Source organism: Notolepis coatsorum (assembly GCF_963971535.1).
Source record: "Notolepis coatsorum genome assembly, chromosome: 9".
In the NCBI taxonomy this organism is placed as follows: Eukaryota; Metazoa; Chordata; class Actinopteri; order Aulopiformes; family Paralepididae; genus Notolepis; species Notolepis coatsorum.
This window is the reverse complement of record NC_140173.1, coordinates 115739532-115765363: the sequence shown is the minus strand read 5'-3', so window position 1 is coordinate 115765363 and position 25832 is coordinate 115739532. Positions and strand designations below refer to the sequence as shown.

Sequence of the window (25832 nt, the reverse complement as noted above, 5' to 3'; positions counted from 1 at the left end):
CGCAATATACTGAGCACACATTAGGAACAAACACATCATTCAAATGTAACGTTAGCGCCCACCACATCAAGTACGTCTACACAACATATAAGAGTTGTAGGTCGGAAATGATGGAATAGATTTACCAACAAAAAAGGTGTTTAGCCTGTTCATACCATAAAAGCGTGGGGCAGCACGAATAACTTGGCTCTGCTAATGTACCGTGCTTCCATTCAACAGACGGCAACACGCGCAAAGTCAAGTCTCACTCGCGTGATACTTCCTCTACATACTCTGGCAATACCTGGCCAGGGTACTCCTGGGTCCTAGTGTCCCCCGGTTACACTATATATTATGCACATGTATTTTATATGTTAATAAAATTGCATTTATCTATAGTCCTAATTCTGTCACTGTTTGATGTCACAAAGAAGGGTGTATCCGAAAGCTGTCTACAACATTTGTAACAGGTGATGAAAAAGTTAACAAATAAGTAACTGTATTAGACATTTGTTAAGGTTGAATAGACTTCACTTCAGATTAGGGCACACAATAGCAATGATTTATAGATGTTTTATGAATGTCTTAACAAATCATTTGTTAAACATGAAAAGACAAGTCTAATAATTGCTTTGTGTGTATTCATAAAAGTCCACAAATAAACAAACTATTAGACATTTGTTAATGATGAATAGGCTTCACTTTAGATTAGGGCACACAATAGCATCTGCAAATGATTTATAGATGTTTTATGAATGTCTTAACAAATCATTTGTTGAACATGAACAAATAAATGGAGGTGCAGTATAGTCGTTTTTTCATATCCATTTTTCAAAGCATCTACAAATGTGTTACTACACATTAAACAACATTATTTAATGATGAACAAATCAAGTACAAACAATGTTGATAATGAGTTATAAATAATGTAGAACTAATTTGTAAATGTTATACAAATATAGTTATAAATGATTTAATAATAATTTATGAATGTATATAAATGGTTTGTTCATGATTAGTTCATTATCTACAAATACCTTATAAAGGTCTTATAACTGAGTGTTATTATGAAGTGTTACCTTAATTCATTATCATACTACACTGGTACATGAGTCATTGTTACAAAATGTTGTAGAGTATTTAACTATGCATTTGAATAAAATCTGCACTCTTGGGGGGAAAGGAAGTGTCCAAAAGTAGTGCCTTACATTCCCGCGCCATCTCTGCCACCACGAGCGCCACCTGAGAAGTGAGCGTGCCTTTTTTCTGTAAGGTCTGGACCAGTATGGGCAGAATCCCACTTTTGGCAATCTCCACAGCAACACCCTTATCTGTGGATACACACACGAGCGAGCGCACACCCAAACACACACACCAAATATCCAATTAGTTACTAAAGATCCCCTCCACTGGTGATTGATGATTAACTCCTCTTCTCTGTGCTTCCCGGAAATCTGAATGGCATGTGTGATGTCACAAATAAGTTGAACATACATAGGCCTATGTGAGGTAACTTGACACCTTTATCTTCAGCATACACAGAAAGCTGTAGATATTGTCATGTCTTGAAAGAAGATAAGCTGCTGAATTGGAATTCCTGGTAAATATCAATGTTGCCAATTTGTATATTTATAGAACATTTCATTCTCAATGAGGGTGAAGGTGTAGAGATGCTGCTAAGCCATGTTCAGTAGTTTATTAGTCTTGCATAGCCATACCCCTCTACACTACATTAGTCCTTTCACTACCACACTACCAAAGGGTTAACCCTTTCACTGCGACAATACAGAAGGCCCTTTCACTGCCATGCGACAAAGGGTTAACCCTTTCACAACCACACTACAGAAGGTTAACCACAGACGGTTAACCGTCTATAGTGTGGTAGTCAAAGGTTAACCTTCTGTAGTGTGGTAGTGAAAGGGTTAATGTTGTGCCAGTGCTGGAGTGAGGTCTGGTTGAACCTATTATCATTCTGGTTTGTATTTCTTTAAACCAACCATAATCATCCTGAGTGGCACTAAGCAGTGACGGTGCCCTTGCAAAATACTGTCGCAGAAAGGGAGGAGAATTCTCATACCCACAGTATCATGGTGCTGATCCAGATTAGTAGTTTATTTACCATATTGGTGGAAAAACAATATGTATACAAATTATGATTCAACATACCACCAATATACCACAAATATACCTATCACTGTACGTGGAGGCTTATGGAATTGCCAATCAGCTGTCAGGAAAGCAGACTTCATTACTGCCTATGCCTATAGTCAAAACTATCATCCAGCCTCACCTCTAGCTAGCTACCTCCTCATCACTGTTAGAAACTGTATCATCCAGCCTCACCTCTAGTTAGCTACCTCCTCATCACTGTTAGATACCCTCCAGCCCCACCTCTAGCTAGCTACCTCATCATCACTGTTAGATATCATCCAGCCCCACCTCTAGTTAGCTACCTCCTCATCACTGTTAGATATCATCCAGCCCCACCTCTAGCTAGCTACCTTCTCATCACTGTTAAATAGCCTCCCACCTCTAGCTAGCTACTGTACCTCCTCATCACTGTTATATCATCCCGCTCCATCTCTATCTAACTATTCATTCATTGGGAGCATGTCTATGTTCCCCGGGTCCTATGTTCCCCGGGTTCTTTGTTCCCCGCTTGCGATAAAAAGGGTCCTATGTTCCCCGGGTTCTATATTCCCCGCTCCCGCTACCCGCTCCCGAAAAAGCGACCGAGTTGTGTGAGGGCCGACCATGTCAGCTTGCTTAATTTCTCTGTCATTACGGTAGTGTTCTCAAACGTACATGTCACGACAAAAAAAAAGTCCTATGTTCCCCCCTACTCCCGAAAAAGCGACAGAGTTGTGTGAGGGTGTAGATAAATGTGTAATTGTGTAATTGTGTATGTGTGTGTGTGTTCTGGATGTAACTACTGTATATCTACTCCAGTGCCGTCTGACAGATTCGGTCATCAGACGCTGCATGCTTGCGTGTAACAGAGATGTATGTTATTTCGTTAGGCCTACTGGACATTTTCATTGACATAAGTCGATTTTTCGTTTTTGTTTATTTATTAAGTTAATATAAAGCGTGTTTCGAAAGTTTTTGAGCTTGTTAAATACGCGCTTTTGATTTCTTTAAGTGGCGAGTGACGTATTTTTCGTTGTCCGTTGGAGAATATTACTTTACTATTTCTCTAATATATATCAGACCGACTATAGCTAGGCTATATATTTCAGCTATAATGTCCTAACAGAGAAACTACCACCACCTAAAACATCTTTATTATACCTTGTTTTATCCATAGGCAGTAGCGCTTTGAAGGTATAATAACGTCGGTGGACAGCACCTTGGTGCTGAAGTGTCATTCAAACTATCCTTACTTAAATATGACTGTGACGGGCGATGACGGCACCACACATGTGAACAGTAACAATGCAATTAATTAATGTCTTGTTGTAATTAGTATATACCCAATGTCATGCATCTTCTTGAAGCGGATTCAGCTTGTTTTGTCAGTTTAAAACACTTCTACTCCTATGGCATATTTAATTCCGCCTGGATCTTTTCTTTTTATTGTACGCTGTAGCATTGTCAAAGATTGCTATTGCCCTTTTCCATTTGTAACTTCATCCTTTATCTTTCAATATCTTATTTGACGTTACTGTACGATATAAGTGTGTATTAAAAGACGGAGCTGTTAATGCGTATTGAAGGTTTGTGTCCCCGGGCAAGCTATATTCACGTATTCATGTAACTCGCATATATCCTCAACTATCCTTTATCTTTCAATATCTTATTTGACGTTACTGTACGATATAAGTGTGTATTAAAAGACGGAGCTGTTAATGCACATTGAAGGTTTGTGTCCCCGGGCAAGCTATATTCACGTATTCACGTAACTCGCATATATCCTCAACTATCCTTTATCTTTCAATATCTTATTTGACGTTACTGTACGATATAAGTGTGTATTAAAAGACGGAGCTTTTAATGCGTATTGAAGGTTTGTGTCCCCGGGCAAGCTATATTCACGTATTCACGTAACTCGCATATATCCTCAACTATCCTTTATCTTTCAATATCTTATTTGACGTTACTGTACGATATAAGTGTGTATTAAAAGACGGAGCTGTTAATGCGTATTGAAGGTTTGTGTCCCCGGGCAAGCTATATTCACGTATTCATGTAACTCGCATATATCCTCAACTATCCTTTATCTTTCAATATCTTATTTGACGTTACTGTACGATATAAGTGTGTATTAAAAGACGGAGCTGTTAATGCACATTGAAGGTTTGTGTCCCCGGGCAAGCTATATTCACGTATTCACGTAACTCGCATATATCCTCAACTATCCTTTATCTTTCAATATCTTATTTGACGTTACTGTACGATATAAGTGTGTATTAAAAGACGGAGCTTTTAATGCGTATTGAAGGTTTGTGTCCCCGGGCAAGCTATATTCACGTATTCACGTAACTCGCATATATCCTCAACTATCCTTTATCTTTCAATATCTTATTTGACGTTACTGTACGATATAAGTGTGTATTAAAAGACGGAGCTTTTAATGCGTATTGAAGGTTTGTGTCCCCGGGCAAGCTATATTCACATATTCACATAACTCGCATATATCCTCAACTATCCACAACATCGCGTAACTCGCATGCGGGGAACATAGGACCCTTATTTCAGCGGGGAACATAGGACCCTTTTTTTTCGGGAGCGTTCGGGAGCGGGCGGGACCGGGGAGCATTGAACCTTTATTTTGGGAGGGGGGAACATAGGACCCTTTTTTAAAGAAAAAGCAGGGAACATGAACCCGGGGAACATAGGACCCGGGGAACATAGGGATGACCCCCATTCATTCATCCTGTATTTCACATCAAGAAGCCATTGAGGAAGAACCCTGATTTACAATGGTGTTGTAATCTCTCTCTCTCTCTCTCTCTCTCTCTCTCTCTCTCTCTCTCTCTCTCTCTCTCTCTCTCTCTCTCTCTCTCTCTCTCTCTCTCTCTCTCTCTCTCTCTCTCTCTCTCTCTCTCTCTCTCTCCTCACCACATCACATCAGAGTCTACAGCTTTTTATAGCCCATAAATTGGGGCCTGCACTCCATGGCATATTAATAATAGTTCATAGTGTATTTCCCACTAATAAATAGTGAAATAGTGGAGGAAGTGATGCCCTATCTCTCTAGCACAGGAGAGATGGAAGGAGAGGTTAATGAGCACTCAGCCAGGCTCCTTTACTTCGTCCACAATAGGAAAGGACCTGGCTCTTTATTATAATTTTTCATGAGGAGCTGGGCCTTGAAATAATGTGATGGTATAGGATTAGATCAAAATAAATGTTTTAAAGTGTACACCAGTATGTCGACAAAGGAAATTTCTGCCCTCAATTGGCTGACTATCCTATACTCTGGTAAGGCAGCTATGCAGAAACTGAATATTTGCCCCAAAACTGGGCAAGGATAGTGATTGGCTATTGGCTAGTGACTGGCTAGTGATTGGGGGGGGGGGGTTAGTACCCATGCTGCGTAGCTGCTATGAAGCCAAATAGACAAAATGACCAAATGGAAATCAACAAGCCCTCTAGCTACATCTTACAGAACAGAGATGTATGATATTACGTGACAGGATGACTTTGAGATACAAAATCAATCTGAGTGCCCTTGCTAGAACTAGACATTATGTAGCCTACACTGTAACCTAGTGTAACCCAGGTTTCAGATTCATAACTATTTAGTTATAAACATAAATAGTTAATGCTATTGTATAATAACATAAACAGTTAATGCTATTGTATAAGAACATAAACAGTTAATGCTATTTGGTTATATGTATATTCATGTGAGGTTAACAACGTTTTGACCAAATCCTTTGAATTGCCTCACTGCCCCTTTAAGTTATCTCAGAACGCTAGTAGGTGAGCAGTTCGCGCCTTACGCCAGATGAGATCAGAGATTGACGGAGACTGACGCAGATACTGAATACTGATAGAACCGGCATAAACTAGCACCAGGATAATAGTTATCAAACAGTCATAAAAGATTCCCCATTTACAAAACCGAAGAGGGTGTTGCTGTTAAAGAACACACCACTTCCCAAGACGGTTTTGGTGAGTTTCATCAATATTGTGCTGTTTCATTGTCGAATGTGTAATATCTAGGGCTGACCCCTATTAGTCGAATAGTCGACTAATCGGTCGAAAGGCGCCGTAGTCGACTGCCAACCTCTTATTTTAATTTTTTTATCATTCTTTCCTAAAGAAAAGAGGCCTAGAAGCGTGGCTAACGCTAATGGCACGCATACCAGAGGATAACTGCCTAAGAAAACAGGCACAGAGGCACTGAAAGAGGATTTCACCCATCTAATGAACCAGAGCATGTGAGCGGTGCGGAGCGGCCGAGAAATCCGCTCTTCGCTATGGACGGCTTAGTTCCGCTCTCATTCGCTCATGTTGCCCCCCCCCCCCCCAAGCCGTTCCACGCTCGCTCACCGCTCATCTTCATTTGCGCATCAAGCGTTCAGCGCTCTGGCCCGCTCAGTAGAAAACAAATATTTTTTTGGAGCATGATGTAAATTAGCTTGATTTGACCAAACTACAACAGTCTGCACCCCCTGGGCCCCTTAACAATTGTTTGTATTGAGCCGTATTGTATTGTACCCATTCTGAAATCTGTTAAATAACGTTTGCAACCATTCTACTAGCTTTACTATGCTAATGTAGCTAGCCTAGCCGCAATGCTAAGTGTTTATACTGGCAGATCCCATTCACGTTAGCATGTAAGCTAACAACGTCAGCGCTCTTTTTGTGAGACTAAACTCTCCGCTCTAGCTTGATTTGACCAAACTACAACAGTCTGCACCCCCTGGGCCCCTTAACAATTGTTTGTATTGAGCCGAATTGTATTGTACCCATTCTGAAATCTGTTAAATAACGTTTGCAACCATTCTACTAGCTTCACTATGCTAATGTAGCTAGCCTAGCCGCAATGCTAAGTGTTTATACTGGCAGATCCCATTCACGTTAGCATGTAAGCTAACAACGTCAGCGCTCTTTTTGTGAGACTAAACTCTCCGCTCTTGGTGGTACATTGTGTTGATGTTGGTTTCGTTTCATCAATAAATGAGGCAGAACACAGTGAATGTATAATTTTTTTTATTGCACTTTGTTTGTTTCTTGCTGAAAATAAATGTTGCTAAATACTAGTTCACCCGAGTCCCGAGGTGATTTAAAGATGGCGGATTTCATTAATGTTTTGACTTGTTAGCAGGATGTGTAGTGAGCGCGTTCACCCTTCTGATTGATTGAAAATGGCCTTCATCTTTTTTGAACTACATCGCCAGTTCGCCACCTATTGCTTTGGCATTGTACTACATGTATATTATGTCAGTTTAAACCACTGTGTGATCGTGTGCACTGAGCGGCTGGGAGCGGAGGAGAGCTCTTGCTCCGGAGTCACTCTGACCCATTTTAAAACCCACTCCGCGCTCACTTCAAAATCCACCGCTCCGCTCCGCTCACATGCTCTGTAATGAACACACTAGACTAGACAAATATCAAGATGTATCCATCAGTGGACCAATTGCATGCTTTTGCAGAGGACAAGAAGACTTCAGTCGACTCCTTCAGACATTAAGCACCCCCCACAGCCCAAATGGAATGATAAAAAAATATATATATATATATTATATATATATAAATCTTTTCTTTTCTTTTTTTTGATAGTCGACTAATAGTCGACTAACGGCAAATTTCATCCAATCATAGTCGACTATCCAAATCCGTAGTCGGGGACAGCCCTAGTAATATCGCTAGCTCAATGCTAACCAGCTAATAACGTTATCCACCCGACATGAGCCGCGTCGGCAAACTGTATTGCTAGCTAACAATGTAGCTTCACCACGAGTCATGCTAGCGAAGCTCCAAGCTCAATTTGGTTAAATGAAAACTAGAAACCATTTCAGAAGTATTTATAATTGTATTGATATGCTGTATGATAAGAACATGGTCTATATACATTTCGGTTGCTTTTTGAGAGTTTAATATGGAATATGTGGAATGTTTCCATGTGCTATGGCACTATAGCCTACTTTAGCATATAAGTCAAATGGGATGTTCCCACGTGCTGTGACATTGTAGCCTACTTTAGCATAGCCAAAAGTAGCCTAATTGAGTATCTATTTCTAAAGCAATGAAAGATAATGAAGCAATGAAAGATGATAAATAGCTTTTATTTTCTGCATGGCCTGTTATGCAGGCCAGGTTTTCTACCCCCGTTCCTACCCCCGGGAAGAGTTCCCAGGAGTCCGACGACCGACCACCGTTCATCACGTGTGCGCACGCGGGACAAGGCAGTGTGTCGGACCGACACAAGATGGCGAGCCAACCCTAAGAACCTCAGATATAGCCCAGATCAGACACCCCAGTTACCGCATACAAACTGCCCGGACCGTTGCCTCAAAAATCAGGTAGGATTGTGAATTGCCTTTCTCACTCCCAGTGAGGAAGTGGATCAGGAATTAACTAAGTAATTGAACTTGAATCACAAGAACTTCCACGGACCTTCATATCCTTTTCTATGATACGACCTGATTGAACTTGAATCACAAGGACTTCCAAGGGCCTTTGTACCCTTTGCACCTTTTGTATTTTGATATTGTATTTTGTATTTGATTGATGCACATTGTATATATGGGTACTGATATTTCTCCTGTAAGGAACGAGCATTGTATATATACTGATATTTCTCCTGTAAAGAAGGAGCATGGTATATATGGATACTGATATTTCTCATGTAAAGAGGGAGAGTTAAAGGGTCAATTCACCCGATAAGATACTTGAACCACTGATGTTTCTCCTGTAAAGAGGGAGAGTTAAAGGGTCAATTCACCCAATAAGATACTTGAACCACTGATGTTTCTCCTGTAAAGAGGGAGAGTTAAAGGGTCAATTCACCCATACACATTGATTATAGTTGAATCGCTGATGGTTCTCCTGTAAAAAAAGAGAGTTTAAAGGATAATTTCACCTAATAAGGTACTTGCATTCCTGTTAACGTTGAAAGATTTATATTGGTACTTTGTTGGAATTACACATGCAAAGGAAGAGTTTAAAGGTTCATTGCACCTAATAAGGTACTTGCATTCCCTGCATACTTAAAGGTTTAAATTAATATGTTTAAATACTTACCTACTAACTGAAAACGATAAACTAATATAGAGTTTACTGAAATTATGAACTAATATAAAGTTTACTGATCTGCACCTGCAGAAGAAAAGATAACGAGTTAACTCACAAAGAAGGGATACATCTAATGCCCAACCTTAAACCTAGCTTTTAGCTAATGATAACCTCAGAGACGTCTGAACCAAATGTGTTGATTCAATCAACCTATAACTTGATACCGAACTAACCTTCTTGAGAGAAGGAGTCATCCGAACCGAATGTGTTGATTCAATCAACCTATAACTAGATATCGAACTAACCCTCCTGAAAGAAGGAGTGGTTAAAGAAAGAACCTAAAAAAGGGATACTTCACACTACCTCACATTACTCATTGTATGTTATTGCAATTGTCTTGCTAGCGCTGCTGTTTAGTTGAATAAATACCGGTCACTGTTATAACCTTGTCTCTGGTCTACTACTCCTTTTACTGGGTATATTACTCCTCTCCTCACTCGAACCTAGAACTGGTCCGTGGCAAACAGCTGTTACTGTTAGTGACACAAGTGCTACACTAGCATGCTTGATTCATTGCTGCATTTATTACACTGCTTGGAGACAGATGACTGAGATAGATAACTGCAGTTGCTACTCCACTTGAGATGTGACATTGTCCTTGTATCCCAGGGCTAGCTGAGCATATCGCACCACAAAGTGTGTGAAACAGATGACTGCAGGAGTCAGAATGAGACGGTAGCCTGCAGAGATGACAGCGCAGTTAATGTCAGAGCTTGGAATATATGAATATTTTAAAATGTTTTTAAATTAGAACCCACAGTATTGACCTTTTGGAGCAGGTGTGCAATATAATATATAGTTATAGTACTTGTTTCTACGGCTTTTAAAAATTGTGTGTGTGTCAAGTCAAGTTTATTAGTATGTCCCAAACTGGGCAATTCATGTTACAGCACATAAATAGGAGCTCCAAAAAAAACACAGCAAACTTACATAACAAGAAGAACACAGATGCGTGTGTGTGTGTGTGTGTGTGTGTGTGTGTGTGTGTGTGTGTGTGTGTGTGTGTGTGTGTGTGTGTGTGTGTGTGTGTGTGTGTGTGTCAGTGGCGTAGTGGAGGCCCCCGGCCCCGCACCCCCCGCGGTGCGGGGGGGCCCCCGGAGCTTAGGGGGCCCCGCCCCCACTGTAGACTATCCTCTTAGATTTCGTAACGCGCGGGAACAGGGCGCAGACAGTGTGAGGAGCCCAGTATGGTTCTGCGGGGCTGCAGCTGGATGCATCTCGCTATGATTTGCTCACCTGCGATAGGGCTAGGCTGATAACTAATGTTCATTGGCAGCGTTCAAAACACAGCGGGAAGCGCCGGTAAAAATGCCGCAAATGTCCAAGCGGTGCTCAGAAAAACAAGATGAGAGCGAAAGCCGAACAGGAGACGGCAAAGCTACGAAAAAGAACATCATTGTTCCAGCAGGCAGCAAAGGTAGACTGACTCTAACGTTACTGAAGAATGCATCGGCAGTAAGCAGCGGTGCGTTCCTGATATCAACTGTGATTGCACGCACGCTAATGGCGCCACGTGCGCGCGCTAAATGTCCCCTTGCTTGAGCACAGACTAAAGACAGTGCCTAATTGCCTCTACGAATGGAATGTAACACATATCATTCACAAGTTAGGTGTGAATGTATCTGAGAACGTATTTAACACACCTGACGACCGGCGCTATTGATATGCAAAGTAGCCCAGGTGGGTACTTATAGCGAGTGCAGCGCATTCCTGTGTGCGTGCACACGCTTCTGCTCAAATCTTTGCTCAAATCTTACTCTGCACGGAGTGCAATCTCGTCCCATGAGCAACGCATGCCTGGCAGTAAGCTCCCCACCCAGGCCGGCGGGGGGCCCCGACATATTGCGCAACGCCACTGGTGTGTGTGTGTGTGTGTGTGTGTGTGTGTGTGTGTGTGTGTGTGTGTGTGTGTGTGTGTGTGTGTGTGTGTGTGTGTGTGTGTGTGTGTGTGTGTGTGTGTGTGTGTGTGTGTGTGTGTGTGTGCGCGTGTGTGTGTGTGTGTGTGTGTGTGTGTGTGTGTGTGTGTGTGTGTTTGTGTGTGTGTGTGTGTGTGTAACTTACTCTTGTCCAGCAGTGCAGTCAACAGAGTGTCCATATGAGGTTTCAGCTCCTCTTCGATCAGCTCCGTGGTGACTGTGATGGCCTTCAGTGCATCGCTCAGAGAGTCTGCAACAGACATGTTTTAAATGCTTTATTTTAGTCCACCAATTGTCCACCAATGAGGACCTCGTTGGAAACAAGTGTCCCAGTGGAGTCTAAGCCATTTCTACCTATTTTAGGTTTGGCTGGTTTAATTGTGTATACACACACGAGCGAGCGCACACCCAAACACACACACCAAATATCCAATTCGTTACTAAAGATCCCCTCCACTGGTGATTGATGATTAACTCCTCTTCTCTGTGCTTCCCAGAAATCTGAATTGCATGTGTGATGTCACGAATAAGTTGCATAATGCAACCCTGTATTGCAAAATGAAGTCATGTACAGCATATCTATGCTACAATTATGTCATATGAATGTATACATTAGTTATATCACTATATATACTAAATAAATAAAAAAACGAAAGGAAATTGAATATAACAGAACGTTGTTAAAAAAAACACACACAGGAGGAGCTTCTGGTTTGCAGGATGATGGATTTGACGCAAACCAGAGAGGGTCTGCTACATTTGCTCTTTTATTCACATTTACTGCCTATTATTATTTGAAACATACCACACAGTGAGTACTTAACTAATACTGCAGTTTTTGGTTAATTCTAATGAAACCAAAGCTCAGAAAGCCTGCACTCCCGAGAGAAGGACAGGTTAACAGTTAGACAGGCTAACAGATTTGAAGAAGGCACATGGCAACCTATTTGAGGACAATGTTACTGCTAAGACCAAACTGGTTGATTTGGAGAACTGCTCCAGACGGAATAATGAGTGACTCAACATTCCTACATTCCTACAGTTTCATATAAAAGTGCAGTTTTGTTTTAAGTGCCTAAACGGGGAGTGTAATGGGGGTGGCTGGGGGTGGACACCTGTGCTCCAAAATGTTTTTTTTTTTTTTTTTGCTGTTCTTTTTCTCCCCTTTTCCTTTCGTCTCCCCTGTTTAGCTGAGACTCAGGTCCGCTCACTCTGCATGCTGTCCATTTTGCATCAATGAAATTTAGATGGTTGTGTGACTGCTGGCACAACAAGCACGCTCTTCGGCAGCCTCTAGATTAATTATACAAATTAAATCTCCTTCTGGTGACATATTCACAGACCCAAAAGACATTAAAACATTTGTTAAATTGTATTCAACACTATATAAATCAGAATGCGGTTTAGATGTATGGGAGAATAATAATTCACTGGACCACTTAAACCATCCAAAAGTAGATGATAGTTTTAATAATGATCTAGGGGCACCTATAAGTATAACACTAAAGAAAAAACCCTCAGCTCGGATCTAGGCAAAATCTGCATCTGGCTCGCTGATAACAAACTATCATTACACCTGGGTAAAACAGAGTCCATTCTCTTCGGTTCAAATAACAAACTCAGCCAGGCCGACGACTTCTCAGTTACAGTGGGTGACAATATTGTCACAAGGAAAGATGAAATTACATACCTAGGTTCCATCCTAGAGGCAAATCTGTCCTGTGACAAAATGGCATCCAATGTAATAAAAAAAGGTCAACCAACAAACTCGATTCTTGTACCGGATCTCCTCTCTGGTAAACAAGAATACCCTGAAGACTCTGGCAGGAGCACTCATTCAAGGGTACCATGACTATGCTTGCACCTCATGGTACCAAAGCACGTCAAAGGCGCTAAAAACTAAATTACAAACATCTTAAAACAAACTGGTCAGACTACTGCTTGACCTTACTCCTAGAACCCACCTCACCCCTGCCCACTTTGACAACCTAGGATGGCTTAGAGTAGACAACAGAGTACAGCAACTTGCAATGGGCCTGGTCTACAAGATACACTACACGACTAAGGTACCCATGTACATGTCAAAATACTTCCCAAAGGTCAGTGAATACCATGACCACAACACCAGAGGGAGCTCCACAAATCATGTTAAACCCAGATTCGGCTCAAACAAGGGACTAAACACGTTTCGCAATTATGCCACATCAATGTGGAACGCCCTACCCACAGCTGTAAAGGAATGTGAATCACTACTCACTTTCAAAACCACTCTCAAAGAGCACCTACGAGAGACTGCAATTCGAAACCAACCCCCTCCAATGTACAATAAATATCCTATTAAACCCAATAATACACAAGACCCTCTTCTTGGGACCAAGAAAGGTTTCGTCGATAATCCAATGTACAGTTACCCCCCCACCACCCCACCACCTCCTATGTACAGTTTCCCCCCCACCCCACCCCACCTACCCAACCCCCCCCCCTCCACCCCACCTACCAACCTCCTACCTACCAACCTCCTCCAATCAATGTACAGTTTCTTCGTCAAATGTATATACTCTCTTTTTTAGACTCTTCTTGTATCAAAAACAGTACTGTATTTTTGTAAATCTGGTATGTCATAAATGTATAGATGTAGCAGTACTGTCTATCTGTATGTCATGTATGTATTAGGGCTGCACGATTTTGGGAAATAATCTAATTGCGATTATTCTGACAGATATTGCGATTGCGATTTGCGATGCGATTATAACATATTTTTAAAAAAAATTACAAGAAGCATGTTGCTGCTTTCTGTAGTCGGGTCCCAACTGCAAAATTACTGTATTACCCTGTATTATACACTTTTACTATCATGTAGACTATTCTGCTTTGTGTTTACATGTGATGTATTGTATACATGCACATTTATTATGTTCTTGTGTGATGTATCACACATTTTATTGCTGTGTGATGTATTGCAAATGTTATTGCTGTCATCTTGGCCAGGTCTACCTTGCAAAGGAGATCTTGTATCTCAATGGGACTTCCTGGTTAAAAAAAAAAAAAAAAAAAAAAATGTATTGCAGGCTTGGCGATTTGATAATTGCATCATTCCAAATCGCGATTTCGATTAAAAAACGATTAATCGTGCAGCCCTAGTATGTATGTCATATATGTTATGATGAATTGAAAATGGGTGACCCTGATGTAAACAAGACGAAAGTCGTTCTCTGGTCTGCATCCCCTTAACAATTGTGTGTATTGAGCTGTACTGTATTGTACCCATTCTGCAATCTGTTAATAAAATGTTCAATCAATCAATCAATCCTCTGTGATTCAAGGACACCAATTAGTTTGTTAAATATTGATTTCAAAACAGTTTGTATTCCAGACTTAATCTCCAATGACCAGACTGGAATTAATTTACAACAGGCATTATTTTTTACAATGTACGCTGACTCCTTGAGCTAATCTACTCTCCACCTGGTCACTCTCCCGAATTAGTTTTATTGCTAGATGCGGAAAATGCGTTTACCAGGGTAGAGTGGCAATATTTATTCTTTATGCTAAAAGAAAGTGTTTTGGGATAATAATAATAATAATGGGTCTCATTCCCTAAAATGTTTCAAAGAGTTATTCTGGAAGACTTATCTTGGAACCACTGAGACAGAATCAATGACAAGTTCACTCTGAGTCCCCAACGTGCTGGTAATATGTCTTAAGTGGCTGAAACGGTCGCACAAATGATATGATATGATATCTGCTTGGAGAATGGCATTCTGTCTTAAACTCGAAACGCGCGTTCCCGTTCAGGTCATTTGCATATGTCGTGGAATATATTATCATGTTCTTATAGATCTGTGTTGAGACATCATGTTATACAGCGTGACTTTCAGTGTGACCAGCCTGACTGGTTAATGTGTGTATGTCTCTTTAAGAACACTCTGACATCCCCCCAGCCATAACTTCTTTGTTGTTGTTCCCAGTGACTGAGAACCATTTTTGTTTACCTTCATCATCATATCTGATATTATGTTTTGACTGACAACTGTGTATTTAACATATGTCTGAACAAGCGCTCGGGGTCAGTCTATGGCCAGACGCTAATGTGTTAACATGTTGTCTCTGACTGTAGGCTGTCCTTTCATTTGTGGCCACGGTGAAATAAACGTTCTTATTATTATTAATAATGACTCAGAATGATTTGTAAACGGCTCATCGTTTAGTCCTTTAATATTTCCCATTACAGATGGCGACGAGTGAAATTATGGGATATTTTTTTAACTAGTTTATTAGATTTTAAAGCGATGGGTGTCGAGGTGGCCGTGGGACGGATTCTGCAGACAGGGTGAATCTTGGGAATCCAGGGAAGCGCTGCCCTGTCTCAAACTCCTCCGCGCACTGGGGGGGGGAGAGGACCGTCTGCGCAGTCCGTTTGGCTGTCACCTCCGGCTTGAACCTTGGGAACGCGTGGGGAATATTCGGTGAGCTGTTGGCATTCTGTTTAAAGCGTTTTTGTTTTGCATCTATAAAGTAGTTATGTTACGATTAGATTAGGGTGTCTAGATTGACCAGACAGCGAATGACACAGAGTGGTGATTGCCGACGAGCAATCCAGGGGAGAAATAATATCCCTTGCCTCAATCCTCCAGGAAAATCAAGGAGAAGGGGGACGCCTGTCTACCGACTGTCTTGTCAACTCTGGCAGGTAAACCCATGTGGATGCGTGTGTGAGTTTGAAGTTATGTTGGGGTTCTGGGTCTAGATGGTGTCTAACACTAGAACATAGTATTGTTAGAGTTGTTGAGTCTCTGGGTCCAGGTGGGGACGAACACTAAAACATGATGTTGTTTTTCTTTTTGTGTTACCCTCTTGTTTTCCTCTGAACACTTGGAATTAAAAGGTACGTTCCGATAATTAGGCGAGAATTACATTTGTATCCGAAATAATAGGCGTGAGCAAAGAGTACTGTGGGTATGGTGGGAATTACTTTAGTTCATGCAATAGTCCCGATATTTAGGCGTGGGTTGTCTTTTAGGCACTGATTCTGGGGTTTTTTGGTTGTTTTTCTTTCACAAGGAGGCGGGAAGTGAGGCCGTGCGTGGGGAATACCAAAAGATAGGAGACAGGTGCTGTGTTGTATGATTAGTTTCTACCACCTATCTGGTCAAACTGCAGTTTTTCTGAAAAGAAATAAGGTAGGGGCGTTGTTAGTACGCTGTTCACAGAGCTTTTTTCCCCAAGTGATTAGAGGAAAACATTTTTTGTTTACCACATATTTTATTTTGTTTTGTTTTGTTTTTGTCTGTTAAGAAAAAAGAAGCGTGTGAAAGGATGGAGGATGTGGACAATTTAGAGGAAACTATTTTTGTTTGCCGCGTATTATATTTTATTTTGCTTTGTTTAGTTTTTGTCTGTTAACACTTTCAGCGCCACGCCTGGTTTTCCGTTTTACCGCTTGAATGCCACCATCGGCGCCAATGTTAACGTTAATATCGCCTAATCTATGTTTTAAATTATGGCTATGTGTCTAATCTGCCCATCGCATTATCTTTTTATTTTTTTCACTTTTTTGTTTATTATACTTTTTTGAGGACATAGACATTATAAGTATATGTCTGTATATATACATTGTTGTATTGTCATTGTCCACATAGAACAGATAACAACATTAAACAGAAGAAAATAAAATAAAAAAATAAAAAACAAGAAAAAATAAAACAGAGTTCAAAAGTAAATAATAATACAAACAAACACTGACTTGGTCGCTCGACAGTCGTCTCAAACGTATATACATAGTATATCAAATATATAGCACATGTTTAGGTACCCAAATATGCTTCTCCAATGTATATCCGGTATATCAAATAACTCACGTTGAGTTAACGTTCACACAGATGAATACCAACAAGCAGCATACAAATTGTTATTCTGGAATAGTATGGAACTGTACATCATCCACAAGTACAAGGAATGAACCCCACGTTTTCTTGAACATAGATGAAGAACCTCTCAGAGTGCATCTTATCTTTTCAAGTTTGATAAAGTATAGTATGTCTCTAATCCAGTGAAGGTGAGTGGGGGGAGCAGCGGACTTCCATTTAAACAGAATCAGCCGCCTGGCCAGTAGAGTGGTAAATGCCACAATGTGTGCTTTGTGCTTTGAAAGTGATAACATAGGTGGGGAGTATCCAAAAAGCGCTGTCAATACATTTGGTTCAAGATTTGTCTCAATACTTCCCGAGATGGTTTCAAAAATATTTGTCCAATACCTGTGCAAGGAGGGGCATGTCCAAAACATGTGAGTATATGTGGCTGGGGCCGAATGACATCTATCACATATAGGATCGATATCTTCATACATTTTGGCTAATCTGACTTTCGTCAGGTGTACTCGATGAACAATTTTGCATTGTATCAGCCCGTGTCTTGCACAAATAGAAGAAGAATGAACAAGACGTAGAATGTCAACCCAAATGTCATCCGAGATCTCCTCCTCTAAATCCTCCTCCCATTTACTTTTAATATTGTGTATTGTGGTTGGACATAAGGAGAGAATGAGATTGTACATAGTCGATATCATGCCCTTGATGGAAGACATCGGGGTTAAAAAGGAGTCGATGGGTGTTACCTCTGGAAGGTTGGGAAATATAGGGTTAATGCTACAGACATAGCTACGAATCTGTAGATACCGAAAGAAATGTCGGCTATGGATTGAATATTTCTCTGATAATTGCTGAAAGGAGGCAAAAACATTATCTATATATAGGTCACCTAGTGTTTTAATACCGAGTGAGGCCCATAAGGAGAATGCTCCATCCATCAATGAGGGGTGAAATAAAGGGTTAGCTGCTATCGGGGCCAAGTGGGATAGAGTTTTAAACCCAAAGTGGCGTCTGAATTGATTCCAAATTCTGAATGTAGTTTTAACGATTATATTTTTGAAGTAGGGGGCCAATGGAGAACTAATGGGGGCATGTATAAGACCGGTTAGTGAAGCAGGTTTGACAGATGAGGCTTCGATGTCAACCCACATAGGGCACACCAGAGGTTTGTCTGACTGTAGCCATTGCTGTATGATTCTGAGATTGGCTGCCCAATAGTAGGCTCTGAAGTTAGGTAGAGCCATGCCACCCAGAGATCTACTCCTTTGTAATAGAGCTTTACTAATTCTGGGAACTTTGTTATTCCAAATAAATTTGGACACTAGGCTGTCAATTTTTTGAAAGAATGAGTGGGGAAGAAAGATAGGCAGGCACTGGACAAGATAAGAAAACCTTGGGAGAGAGTTCATCTTAACGCAATTGATACGTGCAGCAAGAGAGAGAGGTAATAATGACCAACGTTCAAAATCTTCCTGAAATCGAGTCAGTAGAGAGCCAAAATTAAATTTGAATAGGTCCCCAAATGTATCCCTAATTTGGATACCGAGATATTTGAAGCCATGGGGGGAAATTTTCAATGGGAAGTTATGCAGTGGATAACTTCGAGCTTCTGCATTCAATGGAAGAAGTTCACTTTTGTCTAAATTTAGTTTATACCCTGAAATACGGCCAAATCGGGTGAATATGTCAAGTGCAGCTGGAATAGATGTGGAGATGTCAGACACGTATAGAAGCAGGTCATCTGCATATAGGGAGGTCCTCTGTTCAACACCCCCTCTGATTATACCTTTTATACGAAGGTCTGATCGAAGTGCGATGGCCAACGGTTCAATGGCAACATCGAACAGGAGTGGGCTCAAATTGCAACCCTGTCTCGTGGAGCGGTGTAGATGGAACTGTGCTGAACGTGTGTTGTTAGTCCTTACTGAGGCAGTGGGAGAGGTGTAAAGTAATTTCACCCAAGCTACAAAGTTATCCCCCAGTCCAAACTTTTTCAATGTGTCGAAAAGATATCCCCACTCCACACGGTCAAAAGCTTTGGCCGCATCTAGTGAGATGACAGCCTCCGGGCTAGTTGTGGAGGAAGGGCTATATATGACATTAAAGAGACGTCTAATGTTGGAAAATGAATATCTATTCTGGATAAAACCTGTTTGGTCTGGAGATATGATAGTGGGAAGGACAGGTTCTAAGCGCATAGCTAAGAGCTTTGATAGAAGCTTTAAATCTACCGTCAACTGACTGACAGGACGATAACTTCCACAGGATAGGGGGTCTTTATCTTTTTTTAGCAACAGAGAAATCGAGGCTTGAGTAAGGGATGGGGGTAACTTAAGTGACCTAAATGAATCTGCATACATGTCAATTAAAATGGGTGCCAATTTATCAAAGAATTTCCTGTAGAACTCTATAGGGTAACCATCTAGCCCCGGACACTTCCCTGTTTGCATAGAGTAGGCGGCCTCTCTGAGCTCATCTATCGTGACTGGTCCCTCCAGCCCTGTGGCAGCCTCCGGGTTTATCTGTGGTATATCCAATGAATTAAAAAAATTATCATAGGCAGAAGGGTCAGAGGTTTGTTCAGATGTATATAAGGAGGAATAAAAGTTTTTAAATTCTTCATTAATTAGCTTGGGATCCGTAGTTAAACCATTGGTTGTCTGGATTTGAGGGATCTGATGTGAGGCAGAGGCCTGTCGTAACTTATGGGCCAATAATTTATTAGACTTGTCTCCATGCTCATAGTACGTCTGTCTGGATTTAATCAGTAGATCCTCCACGTAAGCAGAGGAGAGGACATCAAATTTAGCTTGGAGGGAGAGACGTTCTTTATAGACATCCGGGGATGGTTGAGTAGCATGTATGTTATCTAATTGACTAATCTGCTTAGTCAGGTCACTCATCTGTCTTTTTCTATCCTTCCTTTCATAGGCGCTATATGAGATTATCTCACCCCTCAGATATGCCTTCAATGTCTCCCATAGTAAAGATGCTGAAATCTCAGGGGTCTTATTGGTCGATATAAAAAAATCGATTTGGTTGTGTATGAAATTAACGAAATTCTCATTTGACAATAAACGGCAATTTAGGCGCCAGGGAGGTGGCGAGTTGTTATATTCCTGGAAGCACAACTCCAGAAGCACTGGAGCATGATCCGACAATACGATCGCTTCATAAGAGCAGGAGTGTAGTGATGGGATGAGTCGATTATCAATCAGAAAAAAGTCAATACGAGAATAAGTTTGATGAACATGTGAAAAGAAAGAATATTGTCTTCCTTGTGGGTTTAAAAATCGCCAGGGGTCAGAGACCTTGAATTCATTCATAAAGGCATGAATGATTTTGGCAGATCTTGAAGGTACACTATTCCTGGGTGATGAGCGATCTAATCTAGGATTAATCCAGACATTGTGGTCTCCCCCCTGAATCAGATAATGTGTTGACATATCAGGTATCCTGGCAAACAGTGTTTGAAAAAAGTTCTCATTGTCCCAATTGGGGCCGTATACATTAGCCAGAATTACTGGTACATCATACAGCCGTCCTATAACTATCACAAATCTCCCGCCAGGATCCGAGATAATATCGGAGTAAACAAAGTTGACAGATTTATGGATTAGAATGGCTACCCCTCTGGATTTCCCTTGAAATGACGAATGATAAACCTGACCCACCCATCTCCTCTTTAATTTGATATGATCCGTTCCCTTTAAGTGGGTCTCTTGAAGGAAAGCAATGTTAGCGCCAAGATGTTGAAGATGATGTATCACCTTACTACATTTGATCGGTTGATTTAGGCCTCTGCAATTCCAGCTGCAAAACCTAAGTACACCTCCCGACCGCTGTGCTGATCTAGGTTGGGTCATAATACCGGCAAGATAATGAATAGATGTGCTGGGTACACCGCAAATGAGAAACACTGAAAACAATAAAATAAAACTGCAATAGGGCGACCAAGCCAAGTACACCAAAATAAAAAAGAACTGATACAGACAACATTACTCCCCCTTCCCTCCTCCCCCCTCCCTCCTCCCCCCTCTCCCCTCCCTCCTCCCCCCTCCCCCCTCCCCCCTCACGCCGAAGCATCTCCCGCTGAGATACGCGTGTGGTGTGGTGCCCGGAGCTCCTGCCCTCTCCTATTACTAACTCTAAAGATAAACACCACCCCTTCCGTGGTTAAGTGACAAATGTTAATATTGTGAAATATCGTAGTCCCAAAATGAAATAGTCTGTATATGCTCAGTCATATGGATATAAATTATGAACTTGCCGTTCAGCTGATGGTTACAGTCTGGGGAACCGCTTTTCTGAGTTTAGTGTTTATGAAAGTCGAGGCGGCGGCCGGGTCTTCAAACGTGTGCGTTGAACCACTCGGCAGAGTGATTTTCAGAACCGCAGGAAACATCAGCCCAAACTTGATACCAGGACAGGCATGGAGTTCACGTTTCACTCCTCCAAACGCAGCCCTCTTCTTGGAAACAGCGCCGGTGTAATCAGGGAAAATAGAGAGCCTTTTGCCTTGGAAGAGTAGAGGGGTGTCACGGGAGGTCGCGCTGGCCCGACGTAGGATTTCGTTCCGGAGATGAAAGAAGTGGACCCTGATGATGAGCGGACGAGGCGTCTCTCCCTCTTTGGGTTTAGCCCGCAAAATGCGATGGGCTCTGTCGAGTAGGGGCTCATCATCCAGGCCCAGTAGGTTCTTGAGTAGGCGGCCGATGAATTCCGTTGGCCGCGGACCCTCCGAGCCCTCAGGTATCCCCACGAGTCGAAGGTTGTTCCTCCTCGATCTCCCCTCTAGGTCCTCACATTTGTCGGTTAGTAATTTCACCTGTGACGTGAGCTCCTTAACAGTGGAGTCAAGCGAGGAGAGCTGGTCACTGTGGTCGCTCGTCACACGTTCCAACTCGCAGATAGTTTGCCCGTGTTCATTTATTTTCAGCAGCAATGGTTCAGTAATATTCACCAGCTCCGTGCGCACTGCAAGGATTTCAGCTCTCAGGTTAGTTGCCGATGAGTCAATTCTGCCACAAATATCTTCCTTCAGCGAGTTCAGCATTGATTGTAAGGCCCCTAGATCAAAGGCGCTGCCGCTGGTCATGTTAGCAGCTGGCGCGTGCGGTGGGGGTGGCCCGGGTGGCTGATCAAAGATTGTTTGTTGTCCTGCACGCGTCGTCCTTAATTTGGGTTTAACAGGACCCATGGACGATTTAAAGTGTCGAAAAGTCTGCCTGACTGGTAGATGAACATACGTTGTCCAGTGTCCAAAGTCCAAAAAGAAAAAACGTAGTTAAAGGACTATTTATAATTGAAGTTTGTCACAAACCGGCGGAGCGGCGAAAAGCACGTCTTACATGCTCGCACCAGCCCCCATCGCATTATCAAAGACTATTTTCCAGTCAGTGCTGTGAAGGCAGATTGTTTTTTTATCGCATCGTTGCCGTTTCAGAGCAGTTAGAAAAGCCCCCGTTTTGATATAAAAAACAGCTCATTCTGGAGCATTCTATGAAAATCGTCTTTTAGTGGAATATTCCACAACGTTGATATTCGTCGGCCTTTTTATGAATCGTTTTCAAATAAACGCTAGATGATCAATATTATACGTGCACGCACGCACATTACGGCCGCGCACTGATAATCGCTCCGTTGATTTCCTCACGGACTTTTACAGTGAAACCGAAAGAAGACATTTCACAAAACAGCTTATAACTTCATCAAACTTACTCTGATTATCCTACCACTGATAACATAGAGTCCTTACCTGACATCAGATGGTATCCAACTGGTATATTCCAATTCCTGATCACCATTCGAAAAAATCGATACGTGTATGGATCCAACGCGATACAGTAGAACTCCATGATCCGCGGGGATCTGAGGCTCCAGAATGAACTCTAGTAACCCCGGCTGGATCAGTGAACTGGAAAATGTGGAGTACCGGATTTTTTTCCCCATTCATTTTCATTGAGTCCATTCCAAAATCATTTATGTCATCTGGGAGACGACAGGGGGCGCTTTTTTCCACAGTGATCGCCGGCGCCCCTCGGCTATACTCGGGTAGGCTCGGGTGATGCAATAATTTTTCAGATCGCAAAAAAATAATAATAATAATAATTCCGAGAAATCTCGTGAGTGGCACGCAACCACCTATAAAAAAAACCGAGAAATCTCGTGAGTGGCACTGAAAGTGTTAAGAGAAAATAAGCGTGTTAAAATGGAGGTTGTGGGCAACCTGACACTTTGTTTTATTTCTCTTCCCCCACGGCGGTGCTTTCCCGTCTGCAGGTTCCCGGGTGCGTTACCGGCCCTCCCGCCACGACAACTGCCTCGTTGCGAGGAGATTGGACGGTCGGGCAGTCACAGTTAGCCCTGGTGAGGACTTTTCTCACAGCTTCCGTTGGGCAGAGCATCCCGAAACGGAGGAAAGCAGAGTTGTGAGGCGGGACGGAGCCGGCAGCGCATTGGCTGGGGGGCACGGCTGGAAGGTATCGACCTGAGGACATGATGATGGCAGGCAGAGTATATGACACACACATGTTTACATGCAGGCACGTTATGACAGGGGATAAACAATTCTGGTTGAAATGCAATTTTTTTTTCATTAGATATTTCCATTGAAAAACCCTATCAGATTTATTTAGAACAGGCTTGATCCATGCATGTTCCTAGTCGAGACCGGCTAAGTGGCATTATTTTTATAGCGCAGGGTTTGCTATCACCTCTCCCCAATACAGAAGAGGGGGAGGGGTGCCGCTATTTTATCTGCATAGTTTGTATGTGTTGACATTGGCATGGGTGAATTTACATCATTTTAGTATCTTGTTATTGAACTAAAGGCCTCTACATGCTACAGCAACTTCAAAGCAACTTCAACACAACATCAGCGCGATTTCAGCGCGGTTGTTGTTTAGGGTCTTGTAGACTGTGTTGCGAGGAATCTGCGTACATGTCTCCAAAATCTAACCTAAACAACCGTTGTGTTGATATTGCGTAGCAGTGATTGGTTGGTTAGCGAATGGGGGCGGGGCTGTCATAGAATAATATAGGTCTCGCAGAGAATACCATCCGCCATTGTTGTAGCCAGCCAGCGTTGATGCTAAATAATTAGCGTCACATAGCTGGCCTTTTTCTGAAAACCCAAGCACATATTGTTCCATAGCATACGCCTTCAGTTGATCATGACAAATCCTCTCTTACCTTGACGATAAAAAAGCCTCGATAATTTAGTAAATAAAGCTGTAGCCAGCCAGCTAGCATTGGTGCTATACAAAATGCTATCCACATTAGCTACATAGCTAACCAACTAAATACAATGGTATCCTGAGGTAACTTTAACGTTAAATACAACGTTTGCTAGTCGAAATGACTGGACACACACAGGGACAAGTTAAACATCAATCAATTAATTTATTCCAATAGGTAGTTTGAGCTGCATGTGAGCCGGTCTTTCTCTCCTCTCCATTGGAAACGAATGAAGTTACGTTAAAAAGCAAAGAACCTGCTGACAAAAGTTAAGCTGTTAGCAACAGACACTATAATACTTCCGGTCGGGGAATTTCAAAATAAAAGAGCGAGTCTAAAAGCACCGTAAATGCGTTTATTTTGTACATTATCTAACGTTAACACGAACCTAAACTAACTTTAGATTAGTTTAGGTTCGTGTAACGTTAGATATTGTAAAAAATAAACGTATTTACGGTGCTTTTAGACTCGCTCTTTTATTTTGAAACCCCCCGCCCGGAAGTAAAAATCATGCTTATTTTTCTGCTTTTATCAATGGGTTGGTTGAGAAGGGAAGCGTCATCTATCTAGGGAACCTAGCTACATACGGGGTACAATGTTACATAGGCTGCGCGTTGATTTTGCAGAAGCATAAAGGTAGAGTGTCTGCAACACCGTTGCTTTGTCGATGTTGTGTCGAAGTTGCTTTGAATTTGCTGTAGCATGCAGAGGCCTTAAGAAGCTGGACTGTCTTTGCTCATCATCACATTGTACCAGCCACCAAAATACTATTTCTGTAGGAGTTCTGAGTGGGGGTGTAAAGTACTCAGAAATTAGTGACGATGGACATTTCTCTTTACATAAATTAACACTTATGTCTGTGATCAATACATAGAACTATCCTACATGTCTGTGATCAATACATAGAACTATCCTACATGTCTGTGATCAATACATAGAACTATCCTACATGTCTGTGATCAATACATAGAACTATCCTACGTGTCTGTGATCAATACATAGAACTATCCTACATGTCTGTGATCAATACATAGAACTATCCTACATGTCTGTGATCAATACATAGAACTATCCTACGTGTCTGTGATCAATACATAGAACTATCCTACATGTCTGTGATCAATACATAGAACTATCCTACATGTCTGTGATCGATACATAGAACTATCCTACATGTCTGTGATCAATACATAGAATTTATCCATACTTAAGTGTCGAATGTGTTATCATTATACAGCACAAATACAGTACAGTGGGAATACATGTGGCAAACAGAGTGTAGATGGAATAGTGAAGTGCAGTGTCTATAGAGAAAGGTCTATAGTGAGTGGGTCTGTAGTGAGAGAGTCTATAGTGAGAGGTCTATAGTGAGAGAGTCTATAGTGAGAGGTCTATAGTGAGAGAGTCTATAGTGAGAGGTCTATAGTGAGAGAGTCTATAGAGAGAGGTCTATAGTGAGAGAGTATATAGAGAGAGGTCTATAGTGAGAGGTCTATAGTGAGAGAGTCTATAGAGAGAGGTCTATAGTGAGAGAGTCTATAGAGAGAGGTCTGTAGTGAGAGAGTCTATAGTGAGAGAGTAT

General features: G+C 41.7%; 1 protein-coding gene across 1 annotated transcript in view; it reads right to left on the bottom strand.

The window, feature by feature from the left end:
• Positions 1 to 25832, bottom strand: part of LOC311234261 (rap1 GTPase-GDP dissociation stimulator 1-B) — a 119001-nt gene that overhangs the window by 43999 nt on the left and 49170 nt on the right. The window contains 2 exon segments of the mRNA XM_084321398.1: positions 1188 to 1310; positions 11290 to 11394. Coding sequence (XP_084177524.1) covers positions 1188 to 1310; positions 11290 to 11394 — 228 coding nt within the window.